The 17,140-nt window shown below is 42.7% G+C and overlaps 1 protein-coding gene and 1 non-coding gene across 2 annotated transcripts; both read right to left on the bottom strand.

Moving 5' to 3' along the window:
* Positions 1-959: 959 nt before the first annotated feature.
* Positions 960-1,066, bottom strand: LOC141624952 (small nucleolar RNA R71). The gene has a single exon (XR_012534755.1). It is a non-coding gene; the product is annotated as a small nucleolar RNA R71 (small nucleolar RNA).
* Positions 1,067-16,199: 15,133 nt separating this feature from the next.
* LOC141617300 (protein FAR1-RELATED SEQUENCE 5-like) lies at positions 16,200-16,835 on the bottom strand. The gene has a single exon (XM_074434482.1). It carries the CDS (start codon positions 16,833-16,835, stop codon positions 16,200-16,202), a length of 636 nt encoding a protein of 211 aa, XP_074290583.1.
* Positions 16,836-17,140: the final 305 nt, after the last annotated feature.

Genomic DNA, 17,140 nt, shown 5'->3' with positions numbered 1-17,140 from the left:
TGATTAAACTTGACTCTTAATAGAACTTTGTAGCAACCCCCGCCGTCCTTGAGTTCGACCCCGACTAAATACTACGCTTTTTCGGGTTTTACAAATAGTTTTGGTATAGGAAGTAGACGACAAATTTCCTACTATCAAATGGCGCCGTTGCCGGGGATGGCGTTAGGTTATGCTTAGTTTCATTTAGAGTCTTTGCTTTAATCTTGTCTCAATTGTCATTTTTGCTTTAGTAGTTGATTGTTGTTTGTAGAGTGTGTGTGATTTTTGCCTTTCCCTAGTGTGTAAAAACACTAGGAGACTTACGATTTGCCAAGTGTATGCCTAGGAGGAATCATCAAGCTCTCCTATTCAACTCCGACCCCGAGAGGCTTTTTAGGACCTTGAGGACTAGGACCCTTGAAAGAGTGAGGAACAATTCCACCCAAGCAAACATTGATCAACCAAACTCACACATCCCACAAAATTTTGATACAACAACTACGGTTCAACCAAATACCACAATTGAGACTTTAGTAGAGAACCCCTTTCATAACTTCCTTAATTACAATAGTCCACCTCAAACACCACCACATCAAGAACCAAACCACCCACCACAAATGGCTCTTAGAGATCACAACCGGCCTAACCATAATGATTCATGTAATCCCATCAACTTTGGCACCTTGGCCCCAAACAACTTTGAAATGCATCCCGCCCAAGTCGGGTTAGTTGAGAAGGACTTGTTTGGAGGTCATATTGAGGAAGATGCCCATGCCCATCTCCGGAAATTTAAAAGGAAAGTTTCAATGATGAAGAAGAATGGGGTGTCCGAAGACACCTTGAGAATGATGTTGTTTCCGTTTTCATTGACGGGCAAAGCGGACCGGTGGTTGAACATTCACCCACCGGATACTTTCACTACTTGGGATGACTTGGCTCAAGCGTTTATGGCCAAGTACTACCCTTCCTCAAAGACCGCGATGCTCCGCAACGAGATCCATACGTTCCAACAAGAGGATGGGGAGTTCTTAGGTGAGGCTTGGGACCGTTATCAAGATTTGATAGCAAGTTGCCCCCACCATGGAATACCGGAATGGTACATTACTCAAACATTCTTCCAAACTCTACTACCAAGAACTAAGGAGATGGTAAATGCCTCCGCGGGGGGAGGTTTTGACCACTTGAATGATGAAGAGGGCACGGCATTGATCAAAAAAATGGTAGACTCGGAGGCAAACTATGGTTCTAGAGGGAACATGCTACGAAGAAACGGGAAATTCCCTAAGGAAAATGCCTCCAACTCCGATACAAATGCCAAGCTCGACTTGCTCACAAAGCAATTTGAGAAGTTTTCAAGGAATCAAGTGAACCAAGCCGGGACCTCATTTGGGCCGCCCATGGAAGAAGTTGCTCAAGTCTCGAGTTGTGAACTTTGTGGAGGAAGTGGTCATACATATGACTTGTGTGGCAACAATTACAATGGTGCCTATGAAGAGAATGCTCAAGAGGTGAACGCTTTTCAAAGCCACAACAACAATCCTAGGCCACCAAGGCCTCCTTACAACAACCCAAATGTCTACAATCCAAATACCAATTTCTACCACCCCGGGTTAAGGAACCACCCCAACTTTAGTTACAAAAGCACCAATGTTCAAAACCCCCAACATCTCCAACCACAAACCCAAACCAATCCACCCGGTTTTGCTCAACCAAGGGGAATTCTCCCAAACCCAAGAAATAACTTTGGAAATCAAAACCAATGGTCAAGCAACAACCCACCCCAAAACTATGGCAACCAACAACAAGGGCACCAAGAGTTTGGTGGAAACCAAAGCAACCAAGGGTTTTACCAAGGGAATCAAGTAAATCAAGCAAATCAAGGATTTGGGCAAGGGTATGTTCAAGGGTCTCAAGAACAAGGTCAAGGATCAAACTTCAACAACTATGGTCCGAGAGGTAACTTTCAAGTGGGGCAAAACAACAACCAAGGTCCCAATGCTAGATATGACTATGGGTTCCCTTTACCCATAGCCAACCAACCTCATCAAGAACCCCAAGGTGAGCTCTCTCAAGTGGAGCTTTTGAAGATGATTAAGAACATGCAACTTCAACATAGCCAAGAGATAGCTAATTTTGCAAAAGCTACTCAACAAGAACAAGCAAACTTGAGAGCTACATTTCTTAAGGACATGAGGGAAATGGAATCTAGGATGGCTTCTCATGCTATGGCTAACCCTCAAAGGCCACCCGGTGGTTTGTTGGCTCAAGGACAAAGCTCCAAAGATGCCTCAAATAACCACCATGCTCATGCGGTAGTGCTAAGGAGTGGTTTAGAGCTTGAGGACCCTTACAAAGACCTTGAGTTGGAAGTTGATGAAGATCCCAAGGGGAATGAGGTAGAAGTGGATGATGAAGAGGAAAGCTCACCCATTGAGGCTTCGGGTAAAGCTAATGAAGACAAGAAAGGAAAGAAAGCTTGTGAAGATTTGACTAGAAGAGGAATTCAAGTGGGCAAGGATGTTGATGGATATGTGGAAGACCTCCCTTATGAGGAGGAAGCTATTGAAGAAATACCTTTGCAACATTCTAAAAAGGTAACAAAAAGTTCGGCTCCTCCAAAGGTATCTTCCAATTCCCAACTTGTTTCTAAAATTCCTTACCCTTCAAGAGCCATAAAGAGTAGGGAAAACCTCAAGTATGCCAAATTTTGTGATATGCTTGAGAAACTTGAGGTTACCCTACCCTTTACGGAGGTGATAATGAACATGCCAACCTACTCAAAATTTTTAAAAGACATTTTGACAAAGAAAAGAGTCTTGGGTGACCAAGAAATAGTGGCTATGGAAGAAGCATGTAGTGCTCATATCCTTAACAAATTGCCCACTAAACTTGGTGACCCGGGAAGCTTTTCCATTCCTTGCGTAGTTGGCGGTGTTCCTATCTCTAGAGCTCTTTGTGACTTGGGAGCAAGTGTTAGTGTTATTCCTTTGAAAGTTGCAAGAAGGATTGGCATTCAAAACTTGGCTCCCACTACCATGGCTCTCCAATTGGCGGATAGGTCCGTCAAACGCCCTATGGGGGTGCTTGAGGACGTGCCCGTCAAGGTTGGAAAGTTTTTGATTCTCACCGATTTTGTTGTCCTTGATATTCCGGAGGATAGCCACACTCCCATCATCCTAGGTAGGCCATTTTTGGCTACCGGAGGAGTTCTCATTGATGTGAAGAATGGGCGGCTAACCTTCCAAATTGAGGGCAACAAAATCGAATTTAACTTGCCAAATTTGATGAAAGGTCCAAGTGTAGAAAGATTGAGCACAATCGAGGTAATTGATGAAGTAGTGCACGAAGTAGCCCGTGAAGAGGCGGAGATGGAAGAGGTTTTTCAAATCTCTTTGCATGATGAGGCAATGAAAGAGGATCATGAGGTCGATGAAGAGCTATTAAAGAAAGTGGAGGGCTTTCTCCCTCCAAAGGTACAACTCAAACCCTTGCCTCCCTCACTCAAGTATGCTTTCCTTGATGAGGGAGAGGCCTACCCGGTGATCGTTAATGCTAACCTAAGTGAGTCCCAAGAAAAGAAGCTTTTGGAAATTTTGAAAACTCATAGAGGGGCACTTGGGTATAGCATTGATGACATCAAGGGCTTAAGTCCGAGTTTGTGCATGCATAGGATAGTTTTGGAGGAGGGGAGTCAACCCAAGGTTGACGGTCTTAGAAGGATTAACCCAAAGATGGCCGAGGTGGTGAAAAACGAAGTGTTGAAACTCCTAGAGGCCGGTATTATATACCAAATTACCGATAGCAAATGGGTTAGTCCGGTTCATGTGGTACCCAAAAAAGGGGGGATACAGATGGTTGAACAAGAGGATGGCACCACCCTACCCACTAGACCCGTGACCGGGTGGCGAATGTGTATTGACTACCGCAAGCTCAATGCCGCCACCCTCAAAGACCACTTCCCAATTCCCTTCATTGACCAAATGCTAGAAAGGCTCGCGGGCCATGCATATTATTGCTTCTTAGACGGTTATTCCGGGTTTTTCCAAATTCCCATCCACCCGGATGACCAAGAGAAGACGACCTTCACTTGCCCAATAGGAGTCTATGCTTACCGTAGGATGCCATTCGGGCTTTGTAATGCGCCCGGCACCTTCCAAAGGTGCATGATGGCAATATTTTCAGATTTCCTTGAAAAAAGCATGGAAGTCTTCATGGACGACTTTAGTGTCCATGGGGACTCGTTTGAGCTTGGTCTTGAGAACTTGGCTAGTGTGTTGAGACGGTGTGAGGAGCATAACCTCGTCCTTAATTGGGAAAAGTGCCATTTCATGGTGGAGGAGGGGGTTGTACTCGGTCACGTCGTTTCAAGGAGGGGTATTGAGGTCGATGGGGCCAAAGTTGCGGTCATAGAGAACTTGTCACCCCCTTCCAATGTTAAGGGAGTGAGAAGTTTTCTAGGCCATGCCGGGTTTTATCGGCGTTTTATCAAGGATTTTTCAAAAATAGCAAAGCCCCTAACCTCTTTACTCCTCAAGGATTCCCCCTTTGTGTTTGATGATTCTTGTCTTGAAGCTTTCAATAGGTTGAAGAGAGCATTGGTCACGGCACCGATAATCCGATCTCCGGATTGGAATCTTCCCTTTGAGATAATGTGTGATGCTTCGGACTTCGCGGTTGGTGCGGTACTTGGGCAAGCTGTGGATAAGAAGCATCATGTGATATATTACACAAGCAAGACTCTTGATCAAACTCAATGTGGATATGCTACTACCGAAAAGGAAATGTTGGCAATTGTTCATGCCGTGGAGAAATTTCGGCAATACCTTGTTGGGTCTAAGGTGGTGGTTTACTCCGATCACACCGCCTTGAGACAATTGATGGTGAAGAAAGATGCAAAGCCCCGACTCTTGAGATGGGTCCTTCTTCTTCAAGAATTCAATTTAGAGATTAAGGATAAGGCCGGTTCGGAAAACGTTGTAGCCGACCACTTATCTAGATTGACCGTTGAAGACCATGGGATAGAAGACAAGAGTGGACCCATAAATGAGTGGTTGCGGGATGATGGACTCATGGAAGTTACCGCCAAAACCCCTTGGTTTGCGGATCTTGCCAACTACATTGTGAGTGGTTTCCTACCGGATGAAATGGAACCAAGAGAAAAGCGGAAGTTGAGAAATGATGCTAGGAGATACTTTTGGAATGACCCACATTTGTTTCGCAAGTGTGGGGATGGAATGTTCCGGAGATGTGTTTCAAGAGAGGAGGGCTTAGAGATTGTGGACCGGGTTCACAATTCCGCCTATGGGGGACACTTGGCCACCTCTAGAACAATTGCCAAGATCCTCCAAGGTGGGTTTTATTGGCCCTCCATGTTCAAAGACATTCACTACTTGGTTAAATCTTGTGATGCTTGTCAAAGAGTTGGGAACATTGGGAAGAGAAGTGAGATGCCCTTGACTAACATATTGGAGATTGAGCTTTTTTATTGTTGGGGCATAGACTTCATGGGACCCTTTCCCAACTCTTGTGGAAATGAATACATCTTGGTTGCGGTGGACTATGTGTCCAAATGGATTGAAGCGGTTGCCTCCCCCACCAATGATAGCAAGGTTGTGATGAAGCTTTTTAAAGGCACAATTTTTCCAAGGTTCGGAACACCAAGAGTGGTCATAAGTGATGGTGGATCTCATTTCCGCAAAAGTACCTTCAAAGCTCTACTTGAATCACATGGAGTGCGGCACAAAACCGCACTTGCCTACCACCCTCAAACTAGTGGGCAAGTGGAGGTTTCTAACCGCCAAATTAAAGCCATTTTGGAGAAAGTCACCAACAAGAGCCGGAAAGATTGGTCCCAAAAGCTCCCGGATGTCTTATGGGCATTGAGAACCGCCTTCAAGACACCGCTTGGCACCACCCCGTATAAGCTTGTGTACGGAAAAGCTTGCCATTTGCCCGTGGAGTTGGAGCACAAGGCTTGGTGGGCTCTTAAAGAAATGAATTTTGACTTCGATGCCGCCGGTGAGGTGCGGTTTCTCCAAATGAATGAGCTTGAAGAATTGAGATTGGAGGCTTATGAGAGCTCCAAAATTTACAAGGACCAAACGAAGAAATGGCATGATGCCAAGATCATGAAGAAAGAGGTAAGTGTTGGAGACCTTGTTCTCCTTTTTAACTCCAAAATCAAGGTGTTTCCGGGCAAGCTCAAATCACGATGGTCCGGACCCTTTAAAGTGATGAAAGTGTTTCCTTATGGTGCTTTCGAGTTATGGAGTGAAGAAGGGGGAACTTTTAGGGTCAATGGGCAAAGGATCAAGCGATACTATGACGGTGATAGCAAAGGTCCTATTGAAGTGCTCTATCTCGGGGAACCCCTCCCCGAGGAGAGGGCAAGTTGAAACTCTCGAAAGTGAATTGGTTTGGTGGTGTTCCACAAGAACCACCATTTGTAAATAGCATGCATGTAGGTATAATTTGAGATAGTTTGGATTGAACATTCTTGACGAAGTTGAATTTGGAGGTAGGACCCCTAGCCTCGCCCAAAATCCCGACACGAGTCGTCGGTTTGAAAGTTGAAAACTCGAGAAATGGGCAAGATTAGGACTTGGAAGCTTATTTGTGAGCATTGGAGGAAAAACAAGTTGAAATTGACGTAGTGTACCTCTCTGCCGGTGGACCGGCAGCCGGTGCCCTCCACCGGTAGCGCGTTGAAATTTCTTGTGAAAAATTTGGAGAAATTAAGTTGAAGATAACTCTCTACCGGCAGGCCGGCAGCCGGCTCACCGGTAGAGAGATCCTTACCTGTTGAAAATTCGAAAAGCAGAAGGAGAGGAATCCTCTACCGGCAGGCCGGCAGCCGGCCCACCGGCAGAGGATTGCTTACTGAGCCAAGATTGAAGGAGGTATGAGGAGAAGGATTCCCTACCGGCAGGCCGGCAGCCGGCCCACCGGTAGAGGATCTCTTGCGTTGGCGACATCAAGGGAGATTGAAGAAGAAGGATTCCCTACCGGCAGGCCGGCAGCCGGCCCACCGGTAGGGGAATCGCTGAACATCAAAAAAGGGAGTATAAGGGAAATTCTCTGCCGGTGGACCGGCAGCCAGTGCCCTCCACCGGCAGCGCGTTGGATTTATTTGGAAGTATTAAGAATCCCCTACCGGCAGGCCGGCTGCCGGTTCGCCAACCGGCAGGGGTTCTTTAAAGCGCACGATATCAGCCCGTGAGTCCCCATTCCCTCAAATTCCTTTCTCTTTCTTTCCTTCCTCCCTCATCTCCCTAAACCCTTACCACCATATCCTCCATCTCCACCCGCGCCTTACACCTCCACCTTCCAACCTCAACCTTGGGGGGGTAATTTTGGTGAAGGCACCTCTAGCAACATCCCTCCTCCCCCGCCTCCTATGCATGCCGACTTGGTCAAATTCATGAGTGACATGCGGTTGGGTTTGGAAACCGCCGCTAATGAGAGGCGGGGTATTGAACAAAGGTTGGATCGGATATATTATGACACCTCCGTGGGTCAATTTCCGATTTATGATGATTATATGAGGAGGAACTACGAGCACCCCCAACATCTCCACCCCTCCTACTTCCTTGAGCCGGATGGTGGTTACCACAAGGATAACCGGTTTGTCTACGCCGACATCAATATTCGACCGGATTATTTTACCCCACCCGTTTTTCCCCCTCCCGCTTCTCAAGAGGAGGGGCATGATGCTCAATGGTTCGAGGGTACACCCTCCATTTTCTCCCGCCCCGAGGTTGGGAGTAGCTCCGGGGCGGCATCCGGCGGCTTCCTTTCTTCCGGCGGAAATTTCGGCGAGCCCATGAACACCGACGACTTCCTTAGCAAGTCCGCGTTTGGAGCGGTGGAAGGAGATGGCAATGATGATGATAATGATAACAATGATGATGATGATGACGGGGACTTTGAGTCTTAGGCGGCCTCGAATTTGGCCTATCTTTCCTCCCTTTTCAATCCAAATGTCAAGTATGTACCCAACAATCCAAACTTCTCATTCATATTTAAATTTTGTATGCATTTAGTTAGAAATTCATATAGTTGCATTCATATAGAATTGCATTAGATTTCAATTTGTAATATATTGTCACATTTAGTAATTGCATTCACTTAGAATAGATTGCATTGTCATTTAAATTTAGCATATAGAATAGAGCATGCATTGCATTTCCAAAATAAAAACCAACTAAAAAATTCAAAAACGACTAAAACCACCAAAAACATGTTATTTTATTTCACTCAATTGCCCTCCCATGTAAATGAATAAGTGTGGGGAGGGCCTAAAAAAAAACCAAAAACATGCATTTTCATTTCCAAAAATCAAAATACCAAAAATATGTTATTTTTATTTTCAAAAATTAAAAAACCACCAAAAATTTGTTGTTTATTTTTCCTATTCTCTCCCTATACTTTGTTCCATTGAGGACAATGTAAATTTCAAGTGTGGGGAGGGAAATATCCACCTTGTGAATATTTGCACCTTTAAATTTGATAAAAATTCAAAAAATGCCTAAAAATTGAAAAATTTCAAAAATTCGAGAAAAATTGCATTGTATATATATGTTTGTCTAACAAGTGGTGCAGGCACATACGGGACATTTGAGGCATTAGGAGACTAGAAGACCGCTCGGTTTAATCTTTCTTATCTCTTTCTCCTTTTCCATTCCTTTTCTTTTACAATTGTTGTATGTATGGAGGAGGATGGGCTATGTTGATGAGGATGTTCCATTTTGGAACTTGGTGTGTGTTGCTTACGTGCTGCTAGGTTTAGGCAATTGTTGCATGTTTATTTAGGTTGCTAGTACTTAGAAATGCATTTCGTACCTTGTGAATACGTGTTTGTTGCTTTATTTACATTTTGCATCGAGTTTGTACATAAATTTTTGAACAAATTTGGTCTAGGAAGGGAGTATGATACCTCAATGATGATATTGTCTTGGCCGCGTCTTCCCCCTCCCCATGGCTCGCACCCGTGTCACATGGTTAGCATATGGGAAAAAGGGCGTGTCCACCAAGTTTTGGCCGCCTTGTGAGACCGAGAGGACCGTAGACTAGATCTAGACCTCGACCTAACTACTCAAATGTGAGGATTAGAGCCTCCTAGGGTCGGTGCATTCATACCCGACCCCCACTTAGGATTGTGAGTAGGTCTCCTCGCGAGACGTGTTATGTCTAGACGCATAAGTGTGTCATTCCGTCCTTAGGCCATGATTTGCATTTCATTTTTTGTGCACAAGTTATGAAATGAAATTTGTTTCCACATGCATATGAACCTCACATAGCCAAATTGCCTTGTTTTGTCCCTTCCATTATCTCCCTTTTTGATTCACCCTCTTTGAGCCTCAACCTATTCATTTGGCAAACTCACTAAAATAGCTACATCCCATAACCACCCTTCCTTGATCAAGAATTGGTCGGTTTTGTAGTAGTGTTGTAGGAGGTGATTTGGGTCATAGTGGTGGATAGTATACATATCCACTTCGGTCGGAACTTGGTATGCATTTGGCATTGTATATAATTAAGAGGTTTTGAAAAAGAAATGAAAAACAAAATAGAAAAATGAAAAAGTTGTGAAAAATTCAAAAAAAAAGAGTTGGTTGTTTTGTATATATTTGTGTTAAAAGAAGAAAAAGGCAAGCAACACCCCTCCTCATCATTAAACGGGGTAGAAAGAGCCGTTGCTAAATAAAGGGGCAAATTGATGTTTTTCCAAAATGAGTCGGGTTTACACAATTTTTGCATGACTTGGGAAACCGGGTTTTTGTTACGGTGTAGACGTTACCATTTGTTGAAATAAGAGGAGTACTTTCAAAGTTTTTCCAATTTGAGTTGGGTTTATGCAATTTTTGCATAGTTTTGGTGATCCATTCTATGTTAGGGCATAGACGTGTCTCAAGTGTTGCAATAAGGAAAGGGATGTGATGTGTCGATAATTCTTGATTTGAACTCCACATATCCAAACGGTGCTTGCACCAATCCCGTTCCGTCCTACTCCTTAGCCCCATTACAACCCTTATTTCATGACTTGCGCATTGTTACATTTTGCATCTCATTTGGACATAGGACTGTTTTACACATTAGATTGCGGACACGTTCTCACGAGTCGTAGTAGGTGAGTGTTTGGCTACTTTTTGTACAAAAACACCCGGTCTTTAAATGAGTGACGAGTGAAATCCGTGAGGTTGTCGATGGTCTAAGTCCCCTTAGCCATGGGTCTCTTTTGGTTGAATCTTGCGCGTGTCGTGTCATTCTTGGAGGACTAGCCTTGCTTCCCCTTTTCCCGCCTTAGAATGTGTTTCTTTGGCTTTTGTGAACATATTTGGGTTGCTTGTGCCACGTTTAGGGAGTTGGCACCTCGTTGAGGTTTTGAGACGGTTTCACCTAACCTAGACCTTTCAATTTTGAAGCAAAACGGCCGCTTAGATGAGGAAAGCGGTTTGACTTTTTGATTGATGCATCTTATGATTGATTACGTGCTTAAATGTTGGATGTGTCAAAAGTTTTCCGCAAGCCCCCACTTGCCTTGCATCGGAATGCATACCTCATTGTGTTTCGGTGTGAGTTGAAGGGACGGAGAAGGCCCGTTAATTGTCTTTCATCGGATATTATTAGATTAGCTAGTCTTTTATATTATGGGTCTCGGTTTAGTTTTAATGAGCTTACTCGAGGACGAGTAAGGTTTAAGTGTGGGGAGATTTGATAACTCATATTTTAGCGTCATTTTACTCATACTTTAACCTTTTATTCGACTCGATTTTGTGTGCTTTTATTGAACTAAAGCTCATTTAATTACTAATTTATAATAATTAGTCGTTTTAGTTATATTTAATAATTAGTCGGAATTTAATAATATTAGTATTTAATAATTCGATTTTATTTATCGCGAATAAATATATATATTTATTAATGTATTAGTTTTACCATAAATGTTATATAAATAATGCCTTGCTTTTGTTTGTTTACTTATTTGTAGGAGTCGAGTGGACGGAAATCGAGTGCTAAACAAATAAAGACGGGTTTTGCATTGATCAAACGTGAGAAGTCAATTTTGATAAAGTCAAAGGGTTGACTTTTGGCAAACTACTCCTCCCTCCTTCATTCATCTCGTGCTCATCAACACCATGGCTCCCGATTCCATCATCACCTCCATTATCAATTCCGAACTCGGAATTAAAACCCGAGTTGAGATCATCATCAACCCACCTGTAACACCATAGCAGCAGCAACAACTCAGTTAAACCCGACTTCATCGTTCATCATCATTCTCATCACCTTCACTCCACCTGCCTCTCGCACCAAGCTCAGAAACCCCATTTTCGCATCATTCACCCTTCACCATTAATATACACCAATTCAACCACCAGTTCACTGTGTTCACCATCAACCTCCATTTTCGTCCTCATAACCTGCATTTCAACCCCAGTCCCCTGAACTCCTCCGTTCAACAACAATAGGAGCAGCTCGAAACAAGGCGCCATAACCATCCACCATTAACAGCCCGTCGCCATTCATTAACTCCACCACGACTCCAACCCACAATTCGACATCAACAACATGCAACAACTTCATCATCTTTCAATTAATTCACAAGCAGCAACACCGACATCACCATCAATTCAACAACCATTCATCTCCATGCCGGTACCCCGGCAGCCGACTCCTTCAACCGGTAGCCACAACATCAATTTTTCTCCTTTTCTTATGAAGACTCGCTACCGGTCATGGCCCCGGCAGCCGACGTACCGGCACACAACTCCTCCTCTTCAATTCTTGCATCAAATTATGCTCTATGCCGGTTGCCCGGCAGCCGACAGGCCGGCATAGACTACACCCCATTTAATTCCACCCCTTTCTTCAAGCTACTCGCTGCCGGTGACCTACCCCGGCCGCCGGTGTACCGGCAGAAGCTCCCATTGCTGCGTTTGTGCGTCTTTGGTTTCTTCCCCCTTTTCAATTGTTGATGAACCGTGTCTTTAGTTTGTGAGGTCAATGTGTCAATTAGATTGACTTTTATTAAGATTATTATTAACTATTATTATTATTAATAATTATTATTATTATTATTGTTAGTAGTAGTAATTAGTAGTAGTAGTATATAAAGACACTACCTCATATTAGACACAACACCACTACCTAAGCCTAGAATAGAATTAGACTAGTTAATTCTCTCCTCTCAAATATTGTAGAACCCTAATATTTCCTCCCTCATTTTCATTCAATAAAAAGTTGTAATCTTTCTTTAATTATTAGTTTAATTTTTCCTTTGTTTATGCAAGTTCTTCCTTTCTCATTAGTATACTATTAGTATTTTGGGTTGTATTTGAAGATTAGAAGAAATTCATTCTTCCATTATTGCCCAAGATTGTTACTTTCCTCTTTGTTGGTACAATTCTCACCTTTTGTTTACATTTATTTTCATTTGTTTACATTTATGTTCTTTACTTAATGTTTTCATTCAAAGTTTCTATCTTTATTATGTTTACCATACTTGTTTGTATTTTGTTCCATTTTATTGCTAGTTTTTCATCCTTAAACATGTGTGAGTAGTTCTCCTCTAGGGCTTAGGGGGATCTCGGGTCTATAATGGGTACGATTTTGGGTTAGAATTATAAGGAATAGGGTGTTTTATTGGTTGTCACTTTCTTGCACATGAAGTGTTTGTAGAATTGCTCCTATGAAAGTTTGAGTATTTTCTCACATGTTTAGTTGTCTTGGTGTCTATACTAATGGATGAACAATCTTGGTGTGTAGACTATTGGATGATCTTTGTGTATGTGTGTGACGGGTTTTAGTTAATCACATGAAAGTGGGTTAACGAATTCTAGGTGCCCTAAGACATTAGGCATAATTTCTTGACTAATTGAATCATCTATTCCCCATATTTGCCTTGTTTCATGCCCAATGACCCGAGTGAACCCGAAAGCTCTAATCTTTCTCATATTGATCAATTACAATTGCATTTAGTTTAATTTTATTCCTTATTTGCATCTTAATTTATCATAAATCAAACCTCTTTCATTATTAGGCTAAATCGGGACTAAAACGGACTAAGCATCTAACCCCCGCCATCTTTGTGTTCGACACCCGACTAAGAAAGATTTAATATTTCCTTAACTGTTACAGTTTATGCTTACTGTGACAGCTTATATTTAAGTTAACTACTGTTACTGTTTGGAAGTATTTCGTTTTTAATCAGTGTTTGTAACACTTGTTTTTAATGAATGACATCTTAATTCGGTTAATTGTCCAATTTACTATTAGAATTGTGGTATATTAAATTGAACAACGATTATGTAACTATGTTTAAAATTGTCAAAATACGCTCCTAAAACGGGACGGAAAAGGGTTTAGGGTTGGATTAGGCGGCTCGGCGGCACCGCTTCGCGGAGCCGCCTAATCCAACCCTAAACCCTTTTCTTTAAACAAAGGTTGTTCGTAGTACAACACTGTTACAGTAAAACAAAAACTAAACCCTAGGGAAGGACGGGTGATACCCTGTCGTGGACGGGATTTAAATTTGGGGAAAAATGCTCCTAAAACGGGACGGAAAAGGGTTTAGGGTTGTATTAGGCGGCACCGTTTCGCGGAGCCGCCTAATCCAACCCTAAACCATTTTCCTTAAACAAAGGTTGTTCGTAGTACAACACTGGTACAGTAAAACCAAAACTAAACCCTAGGGAAGGACGGGTGATACCCTGTCGTGGACGGGATTTAAATTTGGGGAAAAACGCTCCTAAAACGGGACGGAAAAGGGTTTAAGGTTGGATTAGGCGGCACCGCTTCGCGGAGCCGCCTAATCTGCCGCCTAATCCAACCCTAAACCCTTTTTCTTAAACAAAGGTTGTTCGTAGTACAACACTGTTACAGTAAAACCAAAACTAAACCCTAGGGAAGGACGGGTGATACCCTGTCGTGGACGGGATTTAAATTTGGGGAAAAACGCTCCTAAAATGGGACGAAAAAGGGTTTAGGGTTGGATTAGGCGGCACCGCGAACTAAACCCTTTTCCTTAAACAAATGTTGTTCGTACTACAACACTGTTACAGTAAAAGCAAAATTAAACCCTAGGGAAGGACGGGTGATACCCTGTCGTGGACGGGATTTAAATTTGGGGAAAAACGCTCCTAAAACGGGACGGAAAAGGGTTTAGGGTTGGATTAGGCGGCACCGCGAAATCCTTAAACAAAGGGCGTAGTTACAAAACAAATCGTATAACACTGTTACTATAAAACTTAGCAAATATGCTCCTAAAACGGGACGGAAAATGGTCCTAAAACAATATTTATTGCTGTATAAAATGTTGTAAGTGCTGTATAAAATGTTAACTATGATGTAGGAAAATCGAATGACTTTTCTTGTGACATGTTATTGTCACAAAGAACACACAATTCTACTTTTTATTTTTACTGTGACATATTATTGTCACAGCAACACAAAATCCTACTAATTATTGATAAGGTCACAATGTTACTGTAACATCATAACAGTATCAAACTTTTTTCTTTTTAGCTGCTTTCTCAGCAGCTTCATCAGCTATGCGAAGAGGGCATGTTCTCCTGTCGTGGGTAACTCTTTCTTTGCAGTATGCACATAGCCTCTTTGGCTTGGCTGCTTTTTCAATGGCATGTTGTTTAGCTGACTTCAATCTTTTTCCGTTGCCCTTGTTGCGTGCTTGTTCCGGAGGGTGGATAGTGACTTCAGACAACGAGCTGCAGCCCAACAGAATCTCCATCTCTTGGTCTTTTATAAGCGGTTCAATACATAACTTCTGCCGGAACTCAACTAGGAGGGATGCTAACTTTTCCGTGTGTTCAGCAGGTAAAGTTTTGAGAACACCAACTATCCGACGGAACTACGACCATACGTTGCACAAATGATCATTATCGACGTAGCCATATATGAATCCTCAATGACATTCCCATTCGAATCAAGCCTAGAAGTAAAACAACAGTTCTTTTTTTATCATGGTGACAATGTTACTATAAGAAATTATGGTTACAATGTTATCTTTGAAAACAATTATGTAACAAGTCAAAATCACACCTTTGTAATAATGTTTTCGAATCAAACCTGTTCGCTGCGTGTGTGTTATTTAGCCAACGATCTACAATGTACTTGCTTGGTATTCGCCCAATTCCTTTGCCCTTGTACACCCACACTATATGCCTGCAGAGTAATCCAATTCTTTCGAACAGTTTACACTCGCATACTGCATCTGTGCTTCTAAGGTCGAACCTCACCTTGAAAATTCATGCGTCTCGGCAAAGATCGATTACATGAATTATGCGCACATGCTCCTCCTTCTCAAAGTCATCAACACCACATGAATCGGCAGCCATTACTTCTTCTTGAAACACCTTGAACACAACATGTGTGTATATAATAGCGCCATGCTTTTCTATAGGTAATTCTGTCTTAAGCTCAGGGAATGAGTGGTCGCTGTTATAATCATCGCACCTTCGTGTATAGCGCTGCTGGTCCATAGCAGTTTGGAACCTGGTTTTAATGCAACAAGGATTCGGCAACAAATTATTTATGTAACAATGAAACAATGGTACGGTAACATACACTGTTCCCGGGTAATGTAAGGAATGAAAAAGAGTTGTTTACCTCATCCAAAATTCGACCAGTGTACCAAAGTGATTCTCATAGCGCTTGAAAAACGAATTTGTACTTTCTGATCGCTGTGTTGTTCTTAATATGCAGCCCAAGGCAAGGTCACGATGGTAGGCAGGAATCCAATGGTGTCTGTCGTCGAACATTGTAGTCAACCAATCATTATCTTCCAGCTCGAAATCTGAAATGACCTTCTGCCACTTCTCTTCGAACTTCGACGGCTCCATATCAGGGTCCCAAACAACAGCGTTGAAGCGAGCAAGGAAGTCCGTGTCTCTGCAGAGTGCTGAACCAACTTTGTCCGTGATCTTTTGTGTAATATGCCACATACAATAACGATGCCTACCTGTCTTGAAAAAAAAGAAGGCAGAGCCTGTTGTATGCCAGTCATAATGAAACAGCAAGTCAGAACGTGATATTGACCAGTGATAGGGAAAGTGCAAGTGAGTAAATTATATGTTAGTAATTTAGTTACAGTAACATTGTTATTGAATAACCTTGTAAAAGAGGAAGAGATGGAACAGTGGTAGTTGAAGTCAGAAACTTGTGGTACAATAAATTTAAGTAAGTCTGTTACAGTAACATTGTCACACTATTACCTTCTTTATTGCAGGGCATTGATCCGTGATCATGACTTGCGGCTCTTTTTGTCCCATGGCAGTCAAGAAATGTTGAAAGGTCCATTGGAAGGAGATGTCATCCTCGTGTAACAGGAGACAACCGGCAAACAACACCGACTTTCTGTGGTGATTAACACCTGTAAATGGTGTAAAAACCATATCATACTTGTTGGTTCCGTAAGTAGGGTCGAAGCTCACAGCATCCCCAAAGAATGAGTAGTTTCTAATACATGTAGCATCAGCCCAAAAGAACTTTGTTAGACGGTTTTGCGGATCAACATCATAGGCGAAGTAGAACTGGGGTTGGGTCGCTTTGAGTTTCTCGAGTCGATCGATGAAAAGGTCAGCATCTCTTAACCCGATGTAGCACTTGATATCTCTTTGAAAGTTCTTAAAATCTATCAATGTAGCACCGATATTTTCATACCCATTGACAAGTTCCTTAACCTGTCTAAAGGTCAATCCAGCGCCAATATTCAACTTGGAGTTGTCCAAGATAAGCGTCTTCTGGAACATATCAAGGGATCGTGAAATCTTATCGAGATCTCTGTTACAGACAAAGGTGAGACGATGATTGTGGACTTCAGAAAACTCGTCAATCATAGCTGGGCCATCAAGGCCATGTAGAAGGGCAAATCTGACGTACGCTCGGCATCCAATTCTTGTGATTTTAACTCGCCGTAATCGTAATAGCTGTGGACGAACCATCACCCATATTCTCATCATCCTTGGTTTTGTGACGCTGTTTCGGTTTATATTCCCTGAACCCTTGACGGTTCCAGACTACGAATTTTTGGTGTGCAACACCACCTCGTAGTGTTTTCGTACTGTGCTTCCGAGGGGTAAATCCACATGCCCGAGCATAAACCTCGTAGAACTTGATTCCAGCCTCAAGGGAGGCGAAAACT

This window comes from Silene latifolia, chromosome X, assembly GCF_048544455.1.
Source record: "Silene latifolia isolate original U9 population chromosome X, ASM4854445v1, whole genome shotgun sequence".
NCBI classification, from domain to species: domain Eukaryota; kingdom Viridiplantae; phylum Streptophyta; class Magnoliopsida; order Caryophyllales; family Caryophyllaceae; genus Silene; species Silene latifolia.
The sequence above is the reverse complement of the archived record's forward strand: the minus strand, read 5'-3'. Positions and strand labels throughout refer to the sequence as shown.